The sequence below is a fragment of the Orycteropus afer genome, unplaced genomic scaffold, assembly GCF_000298275.1.
Source record: "Orycteropus afer afer isolate SDZICR_OR568_19922 unplaced genomic scaffold, OryAfe1.0 scaffold00114, whole genome shotgun sequence".
In the NCBI taxonomy this organism is placed as follows: domain Eukaryota; kingdom Metazoa; phylum Chordata; class Mammalia; order Tubulidentata; family Orycteropodidae; genus Orycteropus; species Orycteropus afer.
The window spans coordinates 6,550,754-6,564,496 of record NW_006921701.1 but is presented as its reverse complement, the minus strand read 5'-3'; the positions used below and the strand labels follow the sequence as shown (position 1 = coordinate 6,564,496).

Sequence of the window (13,743 nt, the reverse complement as noted above, 5' to 3'; positions counted from 1 at the left end):
CTGAGCTGTCTCCCTGTGCATAAGCAGCCCTTCTTTCTCCCATGCTTGTTTTCTTCAAGGAGTGTATCTACCTAAGGTAAATGTTCAACTCATATGCCTGTGTATTGTTTGGCTGGAAGGCATAGGTGTGGGTTTAATTCCAGACCTGAAGGGCAGCTAGGGACCATATAGTCTTAGCAGTTCCACCAGGCTCTATCAGACCAGCAAACCTGGTCCCCCCCTTTTTCTTTTCTCCAAATGATTTTGAGTTTTGTTCCACATTGTTCTCTCTCTCTATCCAGGATCTCCTACATAGATCCCCTTCCAAGTGGTTGGTTGACAGCAATAGCTGGGCACCATCTAGTTCTTCTGGTCTCATAGTCATATAGGCTGCAGATTGGATGGTGTTCCAGTCGCTAGGACTACTTGTTTCCATGAATTTTTGGTTTTCTTCATTCTTCTTTGCTCTGAACGAGGAGAGACCCATTGTTGCATCTAGATGGCAGCTTGATAGCTTTTAAGATCCCAGTCACTACTCGCCAAAGTGGGAGGTGGAACAATGTTTTGTGTAGTATGTTATACCAATTGATCTTGATGTCCTCTGTGACTGTCGTCCCAAGCCTATATACAGGCATTCTTACAGCACATACAAACACACATGTAGAAATACCATCTGCTAAACTTATGGTCATGGGTATATTCTGTTTTGCCTAGACATACCTGATAGGTGTTGTTGTTGTTGTTACATGCTAAATGATTAGTGTTGTATGTTTTGTAGCCAAAACAGTTTAATTCTTGAGATGATATTCCAAGTTATTTTTCAGATGTTCAATATTTGGCTGAAAGTACAATGAGGGTAGTAGCTTTACACGTTTTAAATTATGACCAAAGAAATAATCATCTCTACGTTAGAACATTTAAAGCGTTAGCAGAACCAGATGGTAAGACTTACTGAAGCATGTGCCTTACTGTTGAACTTTGGGCAGGACCAAGAAACATTTATTTACATACTTTCTACTTAAATTAACATTAGAAGAGAGCATTGTTCTCTAGTTTCAGAACTTTTCAAAGTAACTCTCAATGGTGGAAAAGAATAAAGGCAAACCTTTTCCTTGGTCTTTCTAATCCTCTCTTAATCCTTTCTAGTCAAAATGTTTCAGCCCAAACATGGGACAGAATACAATTGTCCCATAGGTTTTCCAAGGCTGCAATCTTTACAGAAGCAGAATACCATTTCTCCTGCAGAGCAGGTGGTGGCTTTGAACCATTGACTTTTTGGTTTGCAGCCAAGCTGTTAACCATTGCACCACCAGGGATCTTCAACATAGAGGTTGTTTCAATCGGTTCAACAAATACTTCTTGGGTTGAATTGTGCTAGTTGCTATATGTACTTTTCCTTTTTGATCCATGAGTTATTTAGAAGTGTATTGCTTAATTTCCAAATATTTGAGGATTTTTTAGATTTTTTATTATTTGATTTCTAATCTAATTCTGTTGTGGTCATGTAACATACTCTGTATGATTTCAATCCTCTGAAATTTTTTCAGACTTTTTTTAATGGCCTGCCATATGTTCTATCTTGGTGAATGTTCCATCTAGGATAGTCCTTGCCTTGCACAGTGCCATGTTAATATGCACAAGTTTCAGTTATCATGATGGCATCATTGTGTGTAATGTCCTGTAAATGTTAATTAGTTCAGTTTGGTCGATAGTGCTGAAGTCTTCTAAATTCTTACAGATTTTTTTGTCTACATGTTGTAGTTTTTAATGAGAGTGTATGTTAAAATCTTTATAATGATTGTAGGTATGTCTTAATTCTCCCTTTAATTCTATCAATTTTTCTCTTCATGTATTTTAAAGCTGTGTTATTAGATGCATACACATGTAGAATTGTTATGTCTTCTTGATGTACTAACTCTTTTATGAAATGGACTTCTTTATCTCTTACAGTATACCTTATCTTAAAGAATATTTGAGCTGCTATTACTAATAAAGCCACACCAGTTTAGTGTTTGCATGGTGTAGTTTTTTCCATCTTTTACTTTTTAACCTGTATGTGTCTTAGAGTGAGTTTCTATTAAGTAGTATATTTTTGGGTCTTGCTTTCTCATCTCTACTTTTAATTAGAGTGTTTATTTTCATTTAATATAATTACTGATATGTTTGAGATAATTCTCCCATTTTGCTATTAGTTTTAAAAATTTGTCTCCTGTATTCTTTATCCTTTGTTCCTTCTTTTCTTCTTACATTTGTATTAATCAGGTAGTTTTCAGTATTCACATATACTCTATTGGCTTTTTAGCCATACTTCTTTGTATGACTTTACTCTAGGGTACAATATTCATTCTTAACATATCACATCTACCTTGATTAATATTTTACCACCTCAGAATAATGTGAGAGTCTTATAATTCCACTTTTACTACCTTTTATCTTTTGTACTATTTTGTTTTATAGTTTACTTTTACATGTATTAGAAAGCCAACATACATTATAATTTTTGTTTTAAACAGTCTATTGACTTTTGAAGAATTTAAAGAAATGCCCACACACACACACAAATGTCTTATATTTACCATATCCATTCTTGAAATTTCACCTGGTATCATTTTCCTTTGGAGCTCTGGTAGTGTAGTGCCTAAGGCACTTGACTGCTAACCAGAAGGCTGGCGGTTCAAACTCACCAGCCACTCCTCGGAAGGAAGATGGGGCAGTCTACTTCCATAGTTATACTGCCTCGGAAACCCAAGGAGGGGTCGCTATGAGTCAGGTCCGACTCGACGGTACCTAACAACAACAACATCATTTTCCTTTAGCTTGAAGAACTGGTTTTTAGCATTGCTTGTACTATCGGTTTGATGCTAATGATTTCTTTCAGCTTTATCTCAGCTTTTGGGTTATATGAAAATATCTTTCTAGATGTATATATTCCAAAGGAGCTCTGGTGGCACTGTGGTTAAGGCATTGGGCTGCTAACCAAAAAAGGTAGGCAGTTCGAACCCACCAGCTATTCTATGGGAAGAAAATGAGGCAATCTACTTCCATAAAGATTTACAGCCTTGGAAACACAATGGGGTTCACTGTGAATCAGACTTGACTCAATGGCAGTGGGTTTTGGGTATATAATTCTAGGTTGTCAGAGTTTTTCTTTCTTTCTTTTTTTTTTTCCCTCTCTGTACTTATGCATAATTTTGTTACATTGTCTTCTGGCATCTTTTTTTTTTTTTTCTGATGTACATTCAGCCTCTTTTTTTTTTTTTTCCAATTGTTGTTCCTCCTCTGTACAATGAATCTTTTTGTCTGTCTACTTTTAAGACTTTTCCTTTTTCTTTGACTTTCAATAATTTGACTTTGATTAACCTTGATGTGTATTTCTTTATATTTTCTGATGTGGTTTAAACCTTATACCTGCTTGGGGTTTGCTGAATTTGTGTGTCTATAAGTTCATTTATTTATGCATATTTAGAAAAAATTTCAGCCAATACTTTTCTATCCATTTGTCTCTCTGAGATTCTAAGTTGCTGAGGCTCTGTTCATCTTTTTGATGTTGTTCACTTCAGTTTGAAAAATTTCTATTGAACTGTCTTCAACTTCACTGATTTCTTCTGTAGTGTTTTGTTAGAATTGTTAGTTTCCATTGAGTTAATTTCTATTCATGGTGACTCACTGTGTACAGAGTTAAACTATAGTGTCTAATCTGATGATAAGTAGTAAATTTTCTGTTTCCAAGATTATATTGTTCAGCTGTTTAATTTCCATTTGTATCACTTTTAGAGTTTTCATAACTCTTCACCTATTATACCCATCTTTTTCTATAGATTCTTTAATGTAGTTATTATAGTTACTTTTAAGTTCTTGACTACAGTTCTAATACCTGGATCATCTCCTGGTCTGTTTCTGTTAGTTTTTTTTAATTCAATTATGTGTCACATTTTTCTGTTTCTTCACATGTCTAATAATTTATTACTTTATTATAGGCACTGTGAGTGATATTTTAAAGGCACTCTTATCTTTCTTCAAAGATGCTTGAGAGCAGTTAAATACTGGCAGATCATTTGATCCTATGGTGGCTTAGTCTAACTTTAGCCTTTGTCAGGGCAAGCTTATTTCATTTTTGCTGTTAACTTTAGAGCATTGCCCTTTTCTCTGATTCATAGTTCTTACTCCTAAAGTATGCTCTTCTGTGCTTTCAGTAGATAGCCTAATGTGTTAACCTAGTCCTTCTTTTTGGAGGTGCTTAACCTCGAAACTGTATATGCCCAGCACTGGGAAGATAAGATATTGATGTTCATCTTTTTCAGCCTTCCAGCTGTTGCTTTCTTCTATGCTCCTTAGAGCCTCTTCTCTCATATGCACAGTTCAAGGTCAGCCAAGAATCTAAAAGATGTTTGTACATAGATTTTTCATCTTCTTACTCTGACTTTCTAAGCTGCTCTGACAGCCTAAAACTACATTCACTGATTTCTCAGCCCAATAAGACTACAGCTTTTTGTTTGAACTCCTTCCTCTGTGCTATACACACACACTGGGGAGTACCCACAAAGGAAAGGGAAGATAAATTTGGTTCTCAGTCAGCACATTTTCTTCAGGGTCATATCTTCCAACTTTTATATGGTTTTGATTGTTCTTCAGAGCTTTTAAACAATTTGTTTTTATGTTTTTTTTTTAAATTGATCATTATATTCGGCAAAATCATGGGTCGACAGACTATGGCCTATGAGCTACATATGACCTGTCTCCTGTTTTGTAAATAGTTTTATTGAAGCATTATCATTGGCATTTGTTTATATATTGTCTATAGTTGCTTCCATGCTACAGTGGCAGAGTTAAGTATTTGCTCCAGAGACTATAAAACCTAATTATTATTTGGTTCTTTACAGAAAAAACTTGTCCACCCTAGAGCAAAAGGATTGGCTAGGTGAAGTATGCTTCCATACCAAAAGGCAGAGTTTATAGTGCTCTGGTACTTATATTTTGAGAAAATATAATTTTTAGAATTAAAAATTAAATAACAAATGAAGGTGTTATACAACTAATTGAAAAATAATTTCATAAAGGGTGAGAGGAGAAAGCAACCAGTGTAAACAAGAGTGATTAGAAAAAGCTCAATGGCACATGAGATGTCTATTTCCAAAGAATGAGTGAGCTTTGGAAACATGGAGATATTTGTAGGCAGGGGAAATGGAGAAAACCAAAAAAGAGACATAAGTAAGTATGACATCTCAGAATTGCAATGCACATACTTACCTTACAGATACAGTATTCTCCTTCAAAAATATTGAAAAACAAGGTAGAGCAAGATTATGAACAGCATAGAATTTCAGAGAGAAGAGTTTGAAATTTTCTACAAATTCTGGAGAGGCTTTTGAGAAGATAAAATAGTGTGCTGGACAGAGTGGAAAATAGATCACTTCAGACTATTACAATCAGCTAAGTTGAGATGCTGAGTACATTGACAAGGAAACTGCCAAAAATTCCATCCAGATTCAGAAGAGGATGTGGAACAAGGGATATCATTGCTAATATCAGATGGATCTTGGCTGAAACCAGAGAATAACAGAAAGATGTTTGCCTGTTTTTTTTAGTAATTATACAAAGGCATTTAACTATGTGGGTCAGAGAAAATTATGGATAACGCTGAGAATAGGAATTCCAGAACACTTAACTGTGCTTTTGTGGAACCTGTACATAGACCAAGAGGCAGCTGTTTGAACAGAAAAGGGGAAACTGCATGATTTAAAATCAGAAAAGGCATGCATATGTTTTCAGCATACATGTTCAGTCTTTATGCTGAGCAAAGAATCTGAGAAACTGGATTGTAGGGAGAAGAACGTGACATCAGGATTGCAGGAAGATTCATTACAATATGCAGATGACACAACCTTCCTTGCTGAAAGCACTTACTGATGAAGATTGGACCACAGCATTAGTAGTTATGCTAGTAATGAAGGATTATACTTCAGCATAAAGAAAACAAAAATCCTCACAACTAGACCAATAAGCAACATCATGATAAATGGAGAAAAGATTGAAGTTATCAAGGATTTTTACTTGGATCCACAATCAAGGCCCATGGAAGCAGCAGTCAAGAAATCAAACAACATATTACATTGGGTAGATTGACTGCAAAAGACCTCTTTAAAATGTTAAAAAGCAAAGATGTCACTTTGAGAACTAAGGTGCACCTGACCCAAGCCATGGTATTTTCAATTACCTCATATGCATAGGAAAGCTAGACAATGAATAAGGAAGACCAAAGAAGAATTGATGTCTCTGAATTATGGTATTGGTGTTGGCAAAGAGTATTGAATATACCTTGGACTGCAAAAGAACGAACAAATCTGTCTTGGAAGAAGTACAGCCAGAATGCATATTAGAAGGGAGGATGGCAAGACTTAGCTCACTTACTTTGGACATGTTACCAGGAGGGACCAATTCCTAGACAAGGACATCATGCTTGGTAGAGGGTCAATGAAAAAAGGAGGACCCTTAACAATATAGATTGACACAGTGGCTGCAACATGGGGCTGAAACGTAGCAATGATTTTAAGGATAGTGCACGACTAGGCAGTGTTTCATTCTGTTGTTCATGGGGTCACTATGAGTCGAAACCAACTCAATGGCACCTAACAACAATAAAGCCTGTGATGATGAGAATCTTAACTAGGCTAAGACCTTGGAAAGTGGGTTAAATGAGAAATTATGAGGTAAAATTGAAAGGATAGAAGAAGTGTAATATCAGATACTGCTTTTCTGTAGATTGTTGTTTGTTGTTGTTATGTGCCATCGAGTCGGACCCAACCTATAGCAACCCCTCTTTGGGTTTCCAGGGTGATATCACTACAGAAGTAGTTGCCCAACCTTCCTTCCAAGGAGTGGCTGGTAGATTTGAACCACCAGCCTTCTGGTTAGCAGTTAAGTGCCTTAGGCACTATGCTACCAGAGCTCCTTTTCTGTAGATAATCCTTACCATTTTAAGGGTGTGTCTAAGCTGACTGAGGATTCAGGCATGATAAATGATTAACGGAAGTAATGAGTCAAAGATAGTAAACAATGGGGGAACAATAAGATCCCTTGAAAGTTAGAATATATCCAAGTTAGAAATATGGAATTGTAGTGTGATTGAGAGGCCAGCTGTGTGTCTATAGCTTTGAAAGCCCTCTTTTATAAGTGCCAGCTTTCTGAGAGATGCAGTGTAGCGAGATAATATCTGAAGGCAAAGTCAGAACCTTAGGAAGCTTGAAATGAATGAGATTTATATGGGCAAATTGAAGAACTGCAATTCAGCATGCTAGATGGATGGAGAAAAGTGCATGATCAGAAGTTGAGAACACCCATTTTTATTTCCATGTATAATATTTATCTTAAAGAGCTGAATTTGCTAGATGCTATGCTGTGGAAGCATAGTGCCTAAGGCATTTGACTGCTAACCAGAAGGCTGGCAGTTCAAGCCCACCAGCCACTCCTCAGAAGGAAGGTTGGGCAGTCTACTTCTGTGACACTGCCTCAGAAACCCAAGGAGGAGTCGCTATGAGTTGGGTCCGACTCGACAGCACATAGCAACAATGCCTGCAATTTAAATAATTTAGGTAATTGTGTCTTGATTATGACTTCATGGTTTATACTTGCACAGTCCAGTATGGTAGCCTCTAACCTTATGTAGCAATTGAGCACTTGAAATGTGACTTTTGTAACTGAGGAGCTGAACTTTAAATTTTTATTTCTTTTAAACTTGAAAATTGATTATCACTTCAGCTATCGGCAAAATTTTAAGTATGTTTAGAAGAACTTGCATTCGTGAATCTACTTTTCCAACAGTAAATTTTATTAAACTAAACATACATCAAGTATTTCCAGTTAAAATTTAGATGTGCTATATAAGTGCAAAATACCCAACAGATATCAGACTTTGTACCAAATTAAGTTTATGATGATTCCATATTAATATAATAATATTTAAGATTTAATGTGTTAAATAAGGTGTATTATTAAAATTAGTTTCACCTGCCCCTTTTCACTCAAACTCACTGCCATCAAGTCAGGTCTGACTCATAGCGACCCCTCCTTGTGTTTCCGAGGCGATATTACTACGGAAGTAGATTGCCCAATCTTCCTTCCTAGGAGTGGCTGGTGGGTTTGAACTGTCAGCCTTTTGGTTAGCAGTCAAATGCATTAGGCACTGTGCCCAAAATTATGTGTCTCACAGTGTATTTCTATTGTATAACACTGAACTTATAGTTACTCATAAGTGAATCATAATTGAGATTTATTATGATACATTCTTCATTTGTGCTTTTTCTCTTAAGACTAATAAAACAGAAAAGCATAATAATCATTAATAATAAATTATAAATAAGTGATATTTGAAACTTCATATGTAATTTAGAGTAAGATATTAAGACTATGAATAACCAGATACTCCTAGGTACTTATTGCATTAGTCTTTAACTAGTTTTAAACATAATTTTATAACCTTGAGTACATTTTATGAATGATAAGTCTATTCTTACAAAATTTGCTCTGTTTCCACCCTCTCACTCTTTACCTGAGCCAGTAGTTCCCAATTTCATTACCTACTCAGCCTCATGGTTGGGCTGTCTTTAAGACACAGTGGTAGAATTCACCTTCCATGTGGACCCAGGTTCGATTACTGGTCAGTGTACACCATACACAGCCACTTGTCAGTGGAGGCTTGTCTGTCGCTATGATGCTGAACATGTTCCAGGAGAACTTCTAGACTAAGGTAGATTAGGAAGAAAGACCTGGCATTCTACTTCTGAAAAACAGCCAGTGAAAGCCTTATCTCCAACCAGTCATGAGGATGGCACAGAATAGCAGTATTTTGTTCTGTTGTGTATAGGTCACTATGAATCAAAGGCCCATTCATTGGCAGAGAACAAGTCTTTTGTCTGAAGACCTAGCTTCTAACTGGCTTTTCAACACTCTTCATTTACACACTGATTTCATTTACCTCCCTGGTTCTTATTCATGGTTACCTTTTGACTTTCATCACCTGAACACCTTTGGTGCATTACTGTTGTTAGTTGCCATCAGTGCTGACTCATGGTGACCCCATGTGTAAAGAGTAGAACTGCACTATAGAGTTTTTAAGGCTATGACCTTTGGAAGTAGATAACTAGGTCTGTTTTCTGAGGGTGGGTTCAAACCACCAACCTTTTGGCTAGTGATCCGTTTGCACCACCCATATATACTACTCATTTAGTGCATAGATCATGTAATGTCTCTTTAAAATTCTTTTCAACTTTTCTTTGTAATACATATTCATCAGTCAATCTCTTGCTTGTTTTCTGTTTTATTTTAAGAAGCTGTTTATTATCCCCTTTGGGCTCTGTCTTCAAATTCTCTAATAATTCTTGAAAATAACCAAACACCTTGCAGGATTGATTGGGTTTGAAAGATTAGGACCATAGTCTCATGAGACACGTCAGCCATTTGACCTAATACAGTTCATAAGGTTTATGTTGTACATCCTTATTTGCTGAGTAGTAGTGTCTGGGGTCTTAAAAGCTGTGAACAGCCATCTAAGATCCAACTATTGCTCTCTACTCATCCAGAGCAAAGAGAAACAGGGAAACCAAAGGCTCAATAAAGAAAGTAATCTACAGGACTAATAGTAATAGTCCACATGAACCATGGCCTCTTCTACCCTGAGATCAGAACTAGATATTGTCCAGCTATCACTACTGACCATTCTGATCAGTGCCAAAATAGATGGATCCTGATAAAATGGGAGAAAAATGTGGAACAGAACACAAATTCTTATGAAACCTAGACTTGACTGGTTTAGACTAGAGGACTCCCTGAGACTATCAGCCTGAATACTCTTTAAACCTTGAACTCAAACTATTTCCTGAGGTCACCATTTAGCACAGATTGGCTCATAAAATAAAGAATACCACCTGAAAGTACCATGCTTCTTTAAAAAACCACTCATATGAAACCAAATGGTCAAAAATTACTCTAAAGCAAATATAAGAAGATAAGGGGGGCAGGGAAACTGGATTCCTGGAAAGAGAACAACCAGAATGGAATGAATGAGACTGTTGACACATTGTGAAAAATGTTGCCAATATGACTGAACACTTTGTGTAGAAATGGGAACCTAATTTGCTGTGTAAACTCCTCTGGGGGTCAAAAGCTCAAGTGTCTTTAGTCTTGTCTTGACACTTAGCTTCTGGGCCCTTCTCTGAGTCCAGTTTACTCATACACTTTTCTTCTCTCCTTGGTTTCTAGTTTGGATTCAGGTTCTCAGTTTCACTTTGGAAAACCCAATAGAATTATTTTGCTCTGACCTCTCTGTCAGCTGCTTTCCTCTGGTATTTCCTCATTATGTACAAGTGAGAAGCCAAAAATAAGTACTAAGGAGAGTATACTTGGCAATACTGAATACTTTGCAATAATTTGTAAACTGTTTGCCTTTTAGGTACTAGAAGTGTCTTAAATATTAAAGGCTCATTTTAGAATTTACAGAGTGGTAAATCCATAAGACTGAACCATGTTACCTTGGAAGAGATCTTGGCTATAATACATTTGGGCCTACCACTACATTAGAGGGAGCTCTGGTGGCATAGTGCCAAGGCACTTGACTGCTAACCGGAAAGCTGGTGGTTCAAACCCACCAGCCACTCCTCAGAAGGAAGGTTGGGCGGGCAATCTACTTCCGTAGTGATACTGCCTTGGAAAGCCAAGGAGGGGCCTCTATGAGTTGGGGTCCGACTCGACAGCACATAACAACAACAACAACAAGGGTATAGAGAGTAGAGCACGTGATATTATGCACATAGGATATTCTGGTGTAAACTGCAAATTGGTTAAAAAAAAAAAAACAGAAAAAGTATTCGAATAGAAAAACACCTATGCTAGAAATTTGAAGTGATTTGACAGCCAATTTGTCAAACTGTGAACCAAATGTCAGGAGCCATGAATTTATGGATGATGTTATTTATTTATTTTATTTATTATTATGTTTTAAAGAAATTAGGAAATCTAGGAGTATAACACTCTCCTTGGAGATTGATAACACTGAGGATTACCCATTGCCCTTCTTGCTCTTTTTTTTTGTGAAACTGGCAAAGGCAGTTTCTGGACTAAAGGGATGGTTAAATGCTTTTTTCATTTGTTATATTTAAGTCACTACATGTCTATTTATTAAATACCTACCTAACAGGACTTGATGGCACATAACAACAACAACAACAACAACAACACTATGCTAGAATAATAGAGGTAAACTATTTTCATTATTTTGAAAATTAATCTTGACAATCATAATAGTTTTGCTATTGTCATCATTAGGAGCTCTGGTAGTGTTGTGCCTACGGCACTTGACTGCTAACCAGAAGGCTGGCTATTCAAATCCACTAGCCACTCCTCAGAAGGAAGATGGGGCAATCTACTTCCGTAGTGATACTGCCTTGGAAACTCAAGGATGGGTTGCTATGAGTCGGGTCCGACTTGACGGCACAAAACAACAACAACAACATTGTTGTCATTACTTTTGTGCTGCAGTATAACATTCAGGACATCATACATGAAGAAAGCAGTCATATAAAAGACGGGAAAGAGAGATAAGATCAAAATGGGTGTCAGACAAGACTCTGGAATATACCGGACCTCATAAGTAGCTAAGTTAGATCGAGAAATTAAGTCTTCTGACTCCCCCGGGGAAAAAAAAAATTTAAATAAAGCATATTATAGAAAAGTAAATTAGATTTGTGTTTTGTGTTAAGGGTGAAGAAAAAGATGAATTACTACATGTTTTCCAAATTGTGACTGATTCTCTCTTCTGGCTTTTGGGAGGCCATGTTCAACTTGTTCAGAAAGGTAAGAAAAAGATTTTGATATAACTGATAAACAGTCATTGTAGAGTCAACTGCTAACAGTTTGATCTTTTTTGCTTAAAAAAAAAAAAAAAAAGCTTCATTAACTATGCAGATAACCACACTTATATGAAACCACCTTGAAATTATCCCACCGTATAGTTAAGCCCATTTGTACATTCTAGTTTAAACAGACAACTTTGTGTGTGTATGTGTGTGTGTGTGTGATTTGGGTGAAAATTTACAGAGCAAATTCACTTTCCGTATAGCAGTTCACATATGCTTTGTCTCATGACATTGTCCACAATTTACCACAATGCAACAGCTCCCCTCCCACTCCCTCCCTATAGTTACCTCTTCCCTGTGTCCATCCCTCCATGCACTCCTGCCCCCTGAGCTGTCTCCCTGTGCATAAGCAGCCCTTCTTTCTCCCATGATTGTTCTCTCCAAGGAGTGTATCTACTTCAGGGAAATGTTCAATTCATATACCTATCTATTGTTGGCTGGAAGCCACAGGCATGGTTTCAATTCCAGACCTGAAGGGCAGCTAGGGGCCATAGTCTCAGTGGTTCCACCAGGCTCTATCGGACCAGCAAACCTGGTCCCCCCCCCCTTTTTTTTTTCTCCAAATGATTTTGAGTTTTGTTCCACATTGTTCTCCCTCTCTATCCAGGATCTCCTTCATAGATCCCCTTCCAAGTGGTTGACATTGGTAGCCGGACACCATCCAGTTCTTCTGGTCTCATCGTCATATAGGCTGCAGATCAGATGGTGTACCAGTCGCTAGGACTAATTGTTTCCATGATTTTTTCATTTTCTTCATTCTTCTTTGCTCTGGACGAGGAGAGACCCATCGTTGCATCTAGATGGAAGCTTGCAAGCTTTTAAGACCCCAGTTGCTATTGCCAAAGTAGGAAGTGCAACAATGTTTTGTGTAATACATTATGCCAATTGAGCTTGATGTCCCCTGTGACATCCCGATGGTCCTGAGCCCACAGGTTCAACTACTAGGTCCCTCTTGGAAGCTGGCTGTAACCAAGCAGTGACTACAACCTTGCCCTTGTCAGCTCTACTATACACCTGGCAATTCAGATCATACACATAAACTTACAGGACCATTGTCTGCCAACACTATACATGTTCTTGGATACACTCCCCACTTCATAGAGAAACCTACTAGTTCAGCCTGAACACCCATCTATCTACCAATATACCCATGTTTGCCTTCACTGACAACGCTGTACTATATGTGCGAAAGGGTTCATCTTTGTTGTTTGTACCTCCCACGTCTATGTTTTTCTCTTCCTCAATGCCACTATAATGATCACTTACATTTGGTACATTGCCCTTCTCTTCAGCCAAATCAATACATATCTCTATCTATCTAACAGTGTTCCCTCCCATCCCCTCCCACCCCTGATAACCAACAAAGAACATGTCCTTCCTATAGATAGACATTTCCTTGACTTTTACAATAATGGACCAGTACAATATTTGTCCTTTTGTGATCAACTTATTTCATTCAGCATAATGTCCTCCAAATTCATCCATGTCCTGTGGTGTTTTGCAGATTCTACATTATTCTTTAGCATTGCATAGTATTCCATTGTGTGTATATGTATCATAGTTTGGTTATCCATTCCTCAGTTGATGGACACCTAGGTTGTTTCCATCTTTTGGCTATTGTAAACAGTGCTGCGATGAACATGGATGTGCATTATGTCTATTCTTGTCATGGCTCTCACTTCTTTAGTATATATCCTAGTAATAGAATAGCTGGGCAAATGGTATTTCTAATTCCAACTTTTGAAGGAATCACCATACTGCTTTCCACAATGGTTGTACCATTTTACAGTCCCACCAGCAGTGTGTGAGAGTCCCGATCTCTCCACATCCTCGCCAGCATTTGTTATTTTCTGTCTTG

The 13,743-nt window shown here is 37.4% G+C and overlaps 1 protein-coding gene across 1 annotated transcript in view; it reads left to right on the top strand.

The window, feature by feature from the left end:
* Nucleotides 1-13,743, top strand: part of IQCB1 (IQ motif containing B1) — a 107,610-nt gene that overhangs the window by 9,544 nt on the left and 84,323 nt on the right. Inside the window, exon 4 of the mRNA XM_007943896.2 lies at nt 11,730-11,823. Within this exon, the coding sequence (XP_007942087.1) occupies nt 11,730-11,823 (94 nt within the window). The remainder of the gene's footprint in view (nt 1-11,729; nt 11,824-13,743) is intronic.